This window comes from Sphaerodactylus townsendi, linkage group LG14 (assembly GCF_021028975.2).
Source record: "Sphaerodactylus townsendi isolate TG3544 linkage group LG14, MPM_Stown_v2.3, whole genome shotgun sequence".
NCBI lineage: Eukaryota > Metazoa > Chordata > Lepidosauria > Squamata > Sphaerodactylidae > Sphaerodactylus > Sphaerodactylus townsendi.
The window spans coordinates 29,532,097-29,545,853 of record NC_059438.1 but is presented as its reverse complement, the minus strand read 5'-3'; the positions used below and the strand labels follow the sequence as shown (position 1 = coordinate 29,545,853).

At 43.8% G+C, this 13,757-nt stretch overlaps 1 protein-coding gene across 1 annotated transcript in view; it reads left to right on the top strand.

Moving 5' to 3' along the window:
- Positions 1 to 13,757, top strand: part of VWF (von Willebrand factor) — a 156,143-nt gene that overhangs the window by 80,651 nt on the left and 61,735 nt on the right. Inside the window, exons 30-32 of the mRNA XM_048515347.1 lie at positions 1,060 to 1,203; positions 12,376 to 12,519; positions 13,467 to 13,631. Of these exons, the coding sequence (XP_048371304.1) occupies positions 1,060 to 1,203; positions 12,376 to 12,519; positions 13,467 to 13,631 (453 nt within the window). The remainder of the gene's footprint in view (positions 1 to 1,059; positions 1,204 to 12,375; positions 12,520 to 13,466; positions 13,632 to 13,757) is intronic.

The window sequence follows — 13,757 nt, the reverse complement described above, 5'->3', positions numbered from 1 at the left end:
CTGCCCGGATGCTGGAACCTCCGGCCTCACTCCCGTTGTCCGGGGAGTGGACTAAGTGGGACAGCCGCTTTAGCCACAGCTTGAGCCGGCTGCCCACAACCGGCCCCGGAGTGCTCCCATCCCTCGCCGGCGCTATGCCATGGCTGTCTCCTGGGCACGCATTTGCATCCCGCTGCCGTAGTCGCCGGCCGCCGCCGGTAGGCATGCTAAAGTCCGAGAGGGGTGGGGGCTACCCCCGCTCCCGGACAGATGTGAAAAACAAAGAGCCCAGCAGTGGAAATTCTGAGGTTGTTTAGTCCACTAGGCTATTTGTACTGGTAAAGACAGTGAAAAGTCAAGAATTATGCAGAAAAAAAGGATGTTAGAGCTAAATAAACCTCAAAGATGGTGGAAGAAGTCAGGTTTCAAGCATACTGATAATGGGATATATCAAAGTGAATTTCTGCAAAGCGCCCACATCTTCAAGAATTTCCAAACACAAAATTGACAACCCTGCTGCCATTTATCTCATTCTGGCCTATTATGGCATAGCACATTTCATGTATAACAGAAGCACAATGGGATCCGTTTCAGGTGGGCAGTCATGTTGGTTTCTCTTAGGAGATCAAGATTTGAGTTCAGTAGCACTTTGAAAACCAGCAAGATTTCCAGGATATGAGCTTTCAAAAGTCAATTCTTACTTTTTAAAGTTGGGATCAGAATTGATTCTCCCATGACCCCACTCCTCTCAAATGACTTTACGTGGAAATGCTAGAAGGGGAGGTCTTTTTTGTCCCCCTCCCTAACACCTGGGACACTGTCTTTACCATTAGTAGAGAAAGCAGGTCATGTGGTGAGGCGGTGAAGGAAAGGGGAGGAAAGACATCTGCTGAGATTATAACCTAGGACACAGAAGAACTCCAGGTGTCATAGAACCACCTTGGCTTAAAGGTGAACCAGAGAATTACAAACTTCAGTAGCCCCTTGGAACTGCTTTAATATCCTCTGATTGCTGCAGTCCAATAAAAAATGATGCATAGGCCCTCTTCCTTTTTTTTTGTCTTGTGATTTCCTCTGCAGGACATACTGCGATGCAAGTGGCAGTTCTTCAGTATGGCCAAGCAAGCACTTTGGAAATCTCCTGGAATCTGCCCCAGGAAAAATCAATGCTTCTATCAATGATGAGCGCAATTCGTCAAAGACAGCACGGTCCCAGCAAACTTGGTGGGTGCTCAGGCTGCACAGTTTGTGCTAATATATTTGACATGGGCACATATTTTATTTATTTCCTTTCAATATTTATTTCCGCCCTTTAGGGGAGCTTGCAGCAGTATAAAACATAACGCTGCACGAGAGAGTTCCCTGAGAATCAGTGTTGTTTTCGAATTTTCTGTGGGTTCTTCTGCTGGTTATGGCCACTTTTAATACCTTGGAAAAATTAGCAGCACATTTGTACGTGGATGGAGCAGCATGGTCCCCTCATATCTCAGTGCAGATGCTCTGTCGTAGCTGGGACCACGGTTGAGAGACAGTATAGTGAAGGGGTTAAGAATGGAGGACTCTAATCTGGAGAATCGGGTTTGGTTCCCCACTCCCTCACATGTGCGGCAGACACTAATCTGCTGAACTGGATTTGTTTCCTCTCTCTGACACATGAAGCCCGCTGGGTGACCGTGGACTAGTCACAATTCTTCAGAACTCTCTCAGCCGCACCTACCTCACAAGGTGTCTGAGGTGGGGAGAAGAAGGGAAGGAGTGTGTCAGTTGCTTTGAAACTCCTTACGGCTGAGAAAAGCTGAATACAAATTCAGACTCTTCTTCTCTTCTTTATTGGGTTAAGCAGGGGTCAATTGGCCATGCTGGCAGGGACTGATGGGAATTGTAGTCCGTGAACATCTGGAGCACCATAGGTTGGCTACCCCTAGGTTAAGGCATGAAAACCCTCATTCAGTAGGCTGTGCTAAGGTCTGTCCTGCCTTATGAAATGTATATAGGAAATACCAGTATGAATGTTTGCCTTGTTCTGAAATAGGAGCCTGAAGAGTTGGGGAAACTTCCTGTGTGGTATAGTGGTTCGAATGTTGTGCTAGGACCTGGAAGACTCAAGGTTCAAATCTCCACTCATGCTATAGAAGCCCACTGGGTGACCTTGGGCCACACCCACACTCTTGGCTGAACCTGCCTCACAGGGTTGCCATGGTGATATTATGGAGGACAGGAGAATGATATAGGCCTCTTTGGATCTCCATTGTGGAGAAAATTAGGGTATAAATGAAAATAAAATAATCATGGTCAGCATAGCATTAGGAAAAGTGGGAGGCTTCAAGAAAAGAGGAAGACCCTGCGTGAGGTGGATTGATTCTATAAAGGGAGCCATGGCCTTCCCTCTGCAATCCATCAACAAGGTTGCTAATGATAGGACATCTTGGAAGACTTTAATTCATTGGGTTGTTATGAGTCAGAATCAGTTACACGCACAAACAAATGAACAAACACAGTGTTAGCTATGGTTTTCTTTAATAACTTAGCTTGCGGCCAGTTGTAAACTATTATTTAGATTTTTCAGATGACATGTATCGTTGTGGATGAGGAAAGTAAATCATGGTCCTAGAATTTTGGTTGAACCTGGTTGATGTTCAGAATATCAGTTTATCTGTATCTCTCCTTTTTTTGTCTGTCCTAACATTAAATATACCTATGACATTTCTGATCCATGAGACTACCCCCTATTTTTAATCACAGTGATTTGTTCCCTGGCAAGGAAACAGTGGATAAAGATAACCATTATTAAAGGAAGAATACAGGGCTACAACCTTTGTTTTGACCCTCTTTAACTGGCCTCTTAAAGAGGAGATAGCCGCTAAAAAAAGAAAAACATATAAAAGATAATTGCTTCTAGGAGACGAGTAAAGATACCAGTAAGACAGAGCTGGGAATGTGCTTTGTGTCTAAAACTTGACAGAGAAGGTGAGCAAAAGTTGAACTCTTTCCCTGAAAGAAATAATTTAATTCCTGCAGTAGGAGTCAAAATGATAGTAATGAGATGAGTAATGTTGGTACCCTCTAAAATAATTTTTTAAAAACCCTTCTTGCGATAATAAAATGTGAATTTTGAAGGGAAAAGCTCCCCAAGGTAGAGGAAGGTGAAGAACAATGTACTTTCTACCTTCTGGCCAATGTTTGTGTGAAATGACTGTGGCTCAGTGGAAGAACCTCTGTTTCATATGCGGAAAGTTACCGGTTCAATCCTTAATATCTCCAGCTAAAAGAACCAGTTAGTAGGTGACGTGAACGACCTTTACCTGAGACACTGTAGAGCAGCACCAGTCTGAGTAGATAGTACTGAGCTCTCTGGACCAATGGTTTGACCCAGTATAAGGCAACTTCATGTGTGTTCGTCTCCTCTAATATCCACACCAAGGATATTATATGGTTGTCTGGAAGTTCTCTCAGCCAAGAGCATCAAACGAACCACAGTGGGCCAGTGTGTATATCATGGTGGCTCCCCGTTAGCTGTGGTTATAGTGCACGAAACTAGACTTGGTGAGACTTTGTCTTCCTGTGGAGCTTCTCCACAGAATTGCTGTGGGACCGTGGGTGGAAATACCAGGCTGGAAAAGTATTTTAGTAGAAGGAATAACTCTCCCCCTGCCCCAAGCAAACTACTGAAACAGTGAAAGGAGTAAGCCGAGATGGTGGATTTGGGGAGAGGGAGATTATCATTTGGCAGTGGGTGAAAATGGACGACCTTTAGGACAGATGACCACCTGGAGAAAAATGTCGAATGGGTTTTAAATTTAATCCGATTTGACAAAAAAAATGAATTTGCTAATTTCTCATATTACAGATATTTACCCTCAATTTAACAAGCATATGTTTGGGCTCTGATAAACTACTTGCTTCTGGTTAAGGAAAGAAGAGAGAGTTTGTTTGAGTGACGAGAAGGGCTTTGGAACGGAAGTGCTCGTGTTTGTGGCTGGCTGGGAGTTTGCTAACTGTGCTCCAAAAACTTCTGCACTTGCAATAATTTTCTGTCCCAGCAGACAGGCTGAGAAATGAGCAAAGGGCCTTTCTTAGGGGAATTGCCCCTTCTTATAGGGTTGCCATCCTCCAGGTGGGAGCTGAAGATCTCTTGCTATGACAATTGATCTCCAGTCTACAGAAATCATCTCCCTTGGAGGAAATGGCAGCTTTGTATGATGGACTCTATGGCACTAAACTCTCCCCTCCTAAAACCCTGCCTTCCCCAGGTTCTGTCCCTAGATCTCCAGGAATTTCACAACCTGGATTTGGCAACCCTAAACCAACCCTGCTATTTAATCACATGTGGCAGCTTTCCATATGTAAGCTAATTTATAGCTGATTCCCGTACGGATCTTATAAGTAAGGTGACCAGATGGTCACCTTTGTGAACCGGGATGGGGGTAGGTGGCCGCACGCGCGCGCGCATGCGTGCACAGCCGCAGGAGCGCACTGCCTTCTGGGGCTTGCCGTTTCCCGCCCTGTGACAGGGCGGGAAATGGCAAGCCCCAGAAGGCCGTGCTCCTGCGGCCGCGTGCACAGGAGGCTGCCGCACTCCAGAAGGCAGATCGCTGGCAGCTCTCCCAAAATTGGGACAATTTAAAATTACCTCGCGTGGACACGGCACAAAATTGTTTTGATAGAAGCATGGGACTGTCCCGCCAAAAGCGGGACATCTGGTCAGCCTGCTTATAAGTTACTGAAGTTCCCAATGAAGAATCCTGACATGCTAGAAAGCAAGCTAACAACTTAACTCCATCACAACCGTTGTCAACCAATCATCTGCAACCCTTTTCTTGCTTGGCAAATTATTTCAAGCCTCAGGTGCTATTTTTCCTCAAATAGTCTGAAATAATATCGGCCACAATCCAGATAGGCTTGAGTGCAAGTGGAAAGCGTTTTTGTGCCTGTAAGGAGAGAGTGATTTCTGATTTCAGTTCTTTGTTCAATCCCGGTCCTAAGAAACCCTCAACCACCTGGAGAAACTGTTGTACTTGTATGTATGTGTGCGTGCATACGCACAAGAAAGAGAGAGGGAGCATGCCTCAGCAGCGAGAAGGGGGGTAGTTGGAGCAGTCCCAGTGCATGTGGGGAACACTGTCCAGGGCCTTTTGGATTCCACCCATAATGTTTTTGGATGGGACACTGCAGTCTGTCTGGCGCTAGCCTAGTATCATGGCTCCGCTAGGAGCAAAGGAGTATTCGGATTTTAGGATCCTTGGCCTACTTTGTGCAGTCAAGAGTTTATTGCTGCCGAAAAGTGAGAAATGAAACCTGACTTCCATAGTTCACTGGAGGATTGACCATGATTACTTTCTCAGCCTGGAGAAATAATAATAAACCCCCCCAAAAAACAGATGGCCGAGAAGCTGTTCCGAATAGATAAGTTATACGAGACTTTGTCTGTAATGTGTGCAGCAAGTTGCCCGAGGTTGCTAGACAGTCAACATGAAGCTGCCTTATATCAGACTGTAGACCAACTGGCCATGCTGGCAGGGACGCATGGGAATTGTAGTCCATGAACATCTGGAGAGCCACAGGTTGCAGACCCCTGCTGTAGACCATTGGGTCCCTTTAGACCAGTACTGTCTGCCTGGGGTGGCAGGAACTCTGTAGGATGTAAGAGAGTCCCATTTTAGGGTTGCCAGCTTTCAACTGGGGCTTGGAATTATCTTCTCCTGGGTTTACAACTGATCTCCAGACTACAGAAATCATTGCCTGTGGCATCTTTGGAGGGTGTACTCTATAGTATCCCATTCTTAATGAGCTCTCACCTTCACCCAAACTCTACCCTTCCCCGGAACCTTCCCAGGTTCTACCCTCAAATCTCTAGAAATTTCCCAACTCAAAGTTGACAACCCTACCATATTAACTGCACGCCATCAACTGGTGATTCCTAGGACTTGCCTTTGGCAGAACTGGAGTGTGGGCTATTCTTAATCAGAAGAAGCATGGGTTCCCACCTCTCTCCTGTTCTTTAGAGTGTGCTTTCCTTCCCCCACCCTTTTACCCTTTTACCACCCTTTCCTTACCCACCCTTTTCAGCATCACACTTGACTGACACTAACCCTGGTTAATGAAATCTCTAATCTAGCCTCTGCATTCAAATATTTCACAATCCAGATGGAAACTGTGTGTTTCTTGAAGCCATTTTCATTGTCATCTTTAATACAATGATTCAGGAGGTCTGTGACAGGGGAATATTCCTAAATTTGATGGTGAAGAAAAGACACTAACTCCTATTAACTGCGAAGGGTAGTTTGGGTTGTCTGAATTGTAATTAATCTTACTTTTAAGGAAAGCAGTCTCCTTCCTCCACTGTACTCAAAGGAGTTTTGTGATACATAATCATATATCTATTTAAATGTTTATATCCTGCTTTTTTCCCTATTGGGAACCCAAAGTGGCTTGCCAAAAAACCCCACAAATATAATTTGACAAGCAATCAGGATGAAACAGAAAATTCAGTACGAATCCAGGATTTGTGTGGGATCCACCTGGGCCACAGGGTTTGGGACAGAGGATAACAGCCAAGGGTTAAGAATTTTTGTCCTTCAAGCCATATCAGAAGTTCTCAGGGTTCTTGGATGCTAGGCTGGAATACCTGAAACAGAAAGGGAAACAGAAAATCCATTTTTATTGTCTTCAGCTGGCAGAGATTATCCCGAAATTCCTCTCACGATTTATATTTAATCGTGAATAAGTTTTTAATTTGTTAGTTAAAAAACTGATAATTAACTAATATGATGAATCATCAGACAGCAGTGGCGTAGCACCCATGGGGAGGGGGCATGCAATGCCCCAGGCGGGGCCGTGGTGGAGACGTGGTGAGGGCATTCCGGGCAGGGTGGGGGCAGGTGGCACCATGGCAGGGGTGCAGGACACGCGCACACTCTGGGCACAGTTTCCCCTTGCTCCACCTCAGTGAAAGACCAAATGAATCTATAGTCATTGGTTTTACGAATCTACTTAGAATTCAAATGAGTCCACAGATCTGGCTCCCAAAGTCCAAGTCCTTTGGAATGAAAATAGTCTGACAATGACTGTGCAAATTCGTTTATTGACTGAGATATTTCTAGTCTGCCTTTCTCATCAACACTCAGGGGAGAGGCTGGAAAGGACTGGGGTGAGGGCTGACTGAAACTAAGGACCACAAAACACATACAAAGACTGTATATCTCCATAAGTCTGTAGAAGTTGAATTATGTACACATTCCAGATCAGGGTGGTGTGGGGGAAAGGACAGTGTATGTATGTATGTATGTATGTATGTATGTATGTATGTATGTATGTATGTATGTACGTATGTGTACATATTCATTCATTCATTCATTCATTCATTCATTCATTCATTCATTTATTTATTTATTTATTTATTTATTAGACTTATACCACCTACTCCTGAAGGGCTCTGGGTGGTGTACTGAAGATAAAATACCATTAAAAGACATATAATTGCAATCTAATAATTGAAACCAAGAATAATTAAGTGCAACATCAGAGCAAGAAACCTAATACCAGATGGTTACTCGGAGAAAAAACATCCTACCCACCTGGGTGGAGATTGGGCACAGCAATAATGGCAACCAGTCATGATGGTATGCAGAGGATGGTGGGGGTAGCATATCAGCAACTAGGCTCTCCTGCAAGCATGGTGGAACAACTCCATTTTACAGGCCCTGTGGAACTGCCCAAGGTCCCGCAGGGCCCTGTTGGCTGGAGAGAGAGTGTTCTACTAGGCAGGGGCCAGGACAGTAAAAGCCCTGGTCCAGGTAGAGGCAAGTCGCATTATTGAGGGACCGGGGACGACCAGCAGGTTTGCCTATGCAGAATGCAGAGGCCGAGGAGGGACATAGGGGGAGCGACTGTCCCTAAGGTATGAGATTTAACTCTTCAACTCTGCTCAGTTTTGACAGTTCAGGGTCTTTTATTAGATGCAGTGGCTGAAAAGGTCAAGACCCTCTCCCCTTCCTTCACATCACCAAACTCAATTGCGCCTGCGTGCATGTGTACTTTATAGACGGGTCCTTCATCTTATTGGTTTTGGCCCTAACACTAGACAAAATGGAAGCTCTGTACATTGAAGGTAGACCTTATGTGAGAATAAATGCATAGCCTCTTCTGGATGGGGTTGTACCCTCCTCGACTGGTACAAAGTGTGGCAGCCAGAAAAAATACCAAGGTCTATCACAATAAATATAAAACAAGTATTGGGCGAGCTGCACTGGCTCTATGTTTGTGGACCCAATTTACACTGCTGATTAATCCTAAACAAAACAAGTCAATAACTGACAGGCTTGCCACCAGTTAAGAATCCTGGGAAATGATGCCAATTGGCCAGGCTGACCCTGCAGGCCCAACACTTTTATGTAATGTTTTAAATTACCACAGTTGTGTTGTGTAGTACAGGCGGTTATTTTCTTGTCCGGCCTCTACTCCCCTACCATATTCAGGTGCTAGAAAGTCACTTCTTGTTTTGACTACTTCCTGAGGAAGCGTTCCATAAGTGTGGGTGAATAAAGGCCTTGGGGGAATTTGGCTTCCTTGGTCAAAGCCGTTGAGGAGGTGTTATTGGAATTGTAGAGACCTCTTTAACATGATGATTCATAAGACCCGGGCAGGAAACTTCTGCTTTGTTGAATTCCCCTGCTTCTTATAACCGTACAACATCCTAAATTGATTTAACATTTTATCCCTCATTTCAGGAAACAAAATATTAAAGAGAATAACTAATAAAGCATATTCTTGGTTTCTGCTTCCCACTATTTGGGTGTATGGCCTCTTTCCTCCACCTCTCCAAATATCATGGGGTTTTTTTTAAAAAAAAACACCTTTCACATGAAGCCTGCTGGGTAACTTTAGGCCACTCACAGTTCTCCCTGAACTCTCTCGACCCACGTAGAGACAGGCAATGGTGAACCATCTTTGAACATCTCTTGCCCTGAAAACCTTACGGCTTAGGTGTCAAACTCGTGGCCCTCCAGATGTTATGGACTACAGTTCCCATCATCCCCTACCAGTATCATGCCTGCAGGGGATGATGGGAACTGTAGCCCATAACATCTGGAGGGCCATGAGTTTGACACCTGTGCCTTACGGGGTTTCTATAAGTTGTCTGTGACTGGACAGGGGCTCTACACTACAGTTGGCAATCCCTAGGAGAAATTGAGGGAGGGGCAAGGCCTGGCAAGCTGGTGTTTCATTGGAAGAGACATCATTATATGTGCTAGAAAAATACCATGAATTTACCATATTCTATCTAGAGTATCCACTATGTCATTTTTTTCGCTTGGAAGTGACATCAGTGCACTGAAGCATGCTCCATTTTAACCCCCGCTTTCTTCCATTCAATACCTGAAATGCTGGTGGGCAAAATGTTTACATCCACGGAGATTTAAAGTTTCAGGGAAAAGCTAGGTTGGAAGAGATACCTTCTCCCTGATTTTCTCTGTGCAGGGAAGTTTTTAATGTAAGCAGTGATTCAGATGTGTGACTCTAATATAAAAGACATTCAGACCATTAAGTGCTATAGTTCACCTATGTCATTGGTGGCCAGCTAGTTTGATGAGTGTGTCATGCAAAGTCCAAAGCCAGAGCAGCAGTAGTGTAGTGGTTAAGAGCAGTGTACTCTAATCTGGAGGAATCGGGTTTGATTCCCCGCTCTGCCACTTGAGCTGTGGAGGCTTATCTGGGGAATTCAGTTTAGACTGTGCACCCCAACATACACCAGCTGGGTGACCTTGGGCTAGTCACAGTTCTTCGGAGCTATCTCAGCCCCACCTACCTCACAGGGTATTTGTTGTGAGGGGGGAAGGGAAAGAAGTTTGTAAGCCCCTTTGAGCCTCCTTACAGGAGAGAAAGGGAAGATATAAATCCAACTCTTTCTTCTTCTTCTTCTTCTTCTTCTTCTTCTTCTTCTTCTTCTTCTTCTTCTTCTTCTTCTTCTTCTCCTCCTCCTCCTCCTCCTCTTCCTCCTCCTCCTCCTCCTCCTCCTTCTTCTTCTAAATCTGTTATGGTGAAGTCAAAAAACACATTTTGATTCAGAGGTAAACCTAAGAAGATATAAATGCCTATGTTGTTCCCTTCCTTTCTGCCCAGTCGTACAGTGGTGTTTCCTTTTGAGCCTCTGAGCAGACTGCAGCTACCCCCTGGAAAAGAAGGCACTGCCCCGTAGCAAAGAAGCACGAGGGACCTTCGGTATCTCACTGTGAGCCCCTTTTGCCAGGGGTCCTTCTTGACCAAACAGGTCACTTGGTGGTCACTCCTGTGCTATGTTACTGTGTAGATCAGGCCCAGGAATAATATTGCAAAAGCTTATAAAGATGGAAGTGCCTTAACTTTCTTCCAGAAATTGATCAGGATGGTTAGTGTTTGCAATTCTGGTGAGGGAATGAGATGATTGTTTTTGTCTACCATATCCCTCTGGATGTCACTATTGCTCTGTTAAGCTTTAAGAGTCATTGCATAGGCAGGCTTAGATAGTTCCATCTTTCCCCAAATGTTTAATGGATTCAGTGGTGTTTTAGCACTGGAAATACCATATTTCAGGATACTACTGTAAACATTGTTTTGCAAAGGATAGCTCTCTATGATTACGATGATGTCCAGTTGACTTAGTACAGAACCACATTACATATAGTTCTGTGATAATTTCAAAAGGTTCCCCTCCTTTCCAACTGGGGCTTCTTTTTGGTGCAAGAGAATAAAAGGGGAAACATACATTTATTTAGGAAAATTTTGTGCCACCTCTCCATAGATCCACTCCTTGTGGCTTACAAGTAAAAATGCCATGAAATCAGCCATTTCGCAAGATCAAAAAAACAAGAAGAATTTGGATTTATACCCCAGTTTTGTCAACCTTAAGGAGTCTAAGAGCAATTTACAAACTCCTTCTTTTCCTCTCCACACAAGAGGCATCTTGTGAGGCAGGTGGGGCTCAGGGAGTTCTGAGAAAACTGTGACTAGTTCAAGGTCACCCAGCAGGCTTCATGTGTAGAAGTGGGGAAACAAACCTGGTTCACCCAGTTAGAGTGTGGAGGAGTGGGGAATCTCCAGATTAGAGTTCATCTTCTTCACCACTACACCACGCAGACACTGAGGAACATAAACATGCGAGGCTGTATTATCCATAAGGCTGACTAAGCTGAAGCCTAGGGACCCTATAGGGACTACAGGTTTGCCATCTTTTTTTTTTTTTTTTGCTGAGGCACTGTTACCTGAGCCCTGGGGCTTCAGCCTTTCTGACAGGTGTTGACTGAGCAAGTGTGCAAGTTGGTTGAGAGGAAGTTGCAAGGCATACTCATAGTCAACTGTGGTTTGTTTTGAGTCAGTGGGGAGTGGGGGAAGGGAGACAGCAGGCCAATAGTGCGTTAGTGTCAGGGTTGTGATGTCATGCCACCTTCTCCCTTCGGGGATCGGGCGGTATACAAATTAAATAAATAATAATAATAATAATTACACCTCCATGAGCAGAACAGTCTAGTCGCTACCTTGATCACATGTGAGTGAGTAAAACTGTGAGTAAAATTCTTCAGGAGACCCTCAAAATGGATATAAGGCTATATACTGAGGTTTAATACCTACAGAACCAGGGTCAGGCTGTCAGCTGTAGTGGGGTGAAAGACTGAAGTACCAGAGGGGGCCCAAAGTACCTGAAAACCCAGGGGCCCCAAACACTCTTAGTTAAAAGCCCTGGACAGAAAACAATGTTTTTGCCTGGCATCTAAAATACGTTATGGTAGGCACCATATGAGCCTAAAGGGGGAGTGCATTCCAATGCCAAGGTGCCACCACTGAAAATGCCTTGTTTATGGCATTTCCTCTCCCGACTGCTTTCTGTTCTGAAAATGTAGTTGGGGATCTCCTCTCTCTGATGGTCCTCATAACATCTGAGGGACCTACCACTCCCCTCTCGGGATGGTTTTATCTGCCGGACGTGAAGCATTATATGCTGTAATGCTGTGTTTTAATAGAGGTTTTAACTATTTAATCCTATAGAGCCATATATAAGTTATTATAGTTATATTTGTTATGTTTTAAACTGTGCTCTACTTCAATTTATATGTTGTGCACCGCACAGAGCCCTTCAGGGGAGGGCGGTATATAAAACTAAAAAATAAATAAAATAAATAAAATAGTTCTCATGTGTATTCCTTCTGAAAATCCCAGAGAGATTAAACGTTTGCAGGAGTCATTTTTCGGTGGAGAAAATGGTAAAAGCAAGAAATGATTAAAAAATCCTCTCTGCACGAGGAGCCATAACAGCTGCATCTTGGAAAAGGGTCTTTTAAAATAGTCACAGAACTCGGAATAATGTTTAGTTAAGTCTGTGGTGCTCATTTCATTCTGCTTGAGTGGTTTTAATTTTTCTTGTAGGGGAGGCAATCGACTTCACAGTCCAGCATGCCATTTCTGAAGCCAGTGGGGGAAGGCCCAACGCAACCAAAATAGCAGTGATTATTATATCAAACGAGTCGGAAGATTCTGTGGAGGCTGCTGCATATTCTGCAAGCATCAATCGTAAGTATTTCTCTCTGTACGATAAGATGGCGTTTCAAAATGTCACTGCAATTTTTCAATATACTTTCCCAAAATATCTCCATAAGAAACTGAATTAGTCTCTGAAGAGACAATTCGCATTCTTGAGTTGCTTAGGTGCGCTTTGTACGAGCATCTCTTAAATAAATATCACTGTTTCCTAGAAAGGTACATGCAGTATTCAAAATATTTTGCAAGTGTATATACAATGAGTATACATAGCTACCTGATCTGTTTACTAATAAAGTAATAAAGTGTTTGAGATGTCTTGGTACAATACAAGGTATTTTGTCTGTTTCATTCCTAATCCCTATAAAGTAGGTGTTTCCACTTTAAATGAAAATAGAGAAGAAAATAATAATTGTCGTTAGTATATGAAAGCCACCTTCAATTGTAGCCCAGTACTTTTATCTCCTGGTTGAGGCCCGGTGGCGTAGAGCAATCACCTTAGCTAGGTGTAATGCCCTGCCTTCTTCCTTTAGCCTTGGACGCCACCTTGGAATCCCACATAAAGAAAGGAAATGCCCGTGTGGCATGGGTTCTGTGGAAACAGTATCTCATATGCTGTTGAATTGTCCTTTTTATGAGATAGGTAGGAAGAAGCACATAATCCCCTTCCTGCATGGAAGTGAAGGCATTACAGATAAACAGAAGGTTATATATCTTTTAAACAGCCACAACTACGAGCTGTTGGAAGCGGTGGCTAAATTTTTAAATGGTGTTATTTTAACTCGTCAGAAGTTGTAAAGTTGTAAAGGCTGTTATTATCTTGCTAAGTTAATCTTAAACAATTTATATGCCATTAAAGGTATTCGAAATCGAAAGCCACCTTCAATACAGAATAATTTCTGAACATTATGCTAAAGTGCAGTTGGAGGCAAGTGCCATTTCAATGGGAGGATTTGTGCTTTATTCATTTTCCCTTCCAGGGGTATTGTTGCTGCCTATTGTCATTGGGGACAGATACAACATAGCCCAACTGACTACTTTAGTGGGACCATCCGCCACCAACAGGATCATTAAGTTGCAGTCATTTGAGGAACTTTCTGCCATGGTGACTTCGGATGACAAATTTGTCAAAAAGCTTTGCGCAGGTACGCTTCACATCACTTCCAGACCCAGAAGTTCTCTTTGGCTGCTTTAATCGCTGTAATTAATTCCAGACATCGTTTTGTAACGTACAAGACAGCCAGATGATAATCATTGAAAAAGTCCTTTAG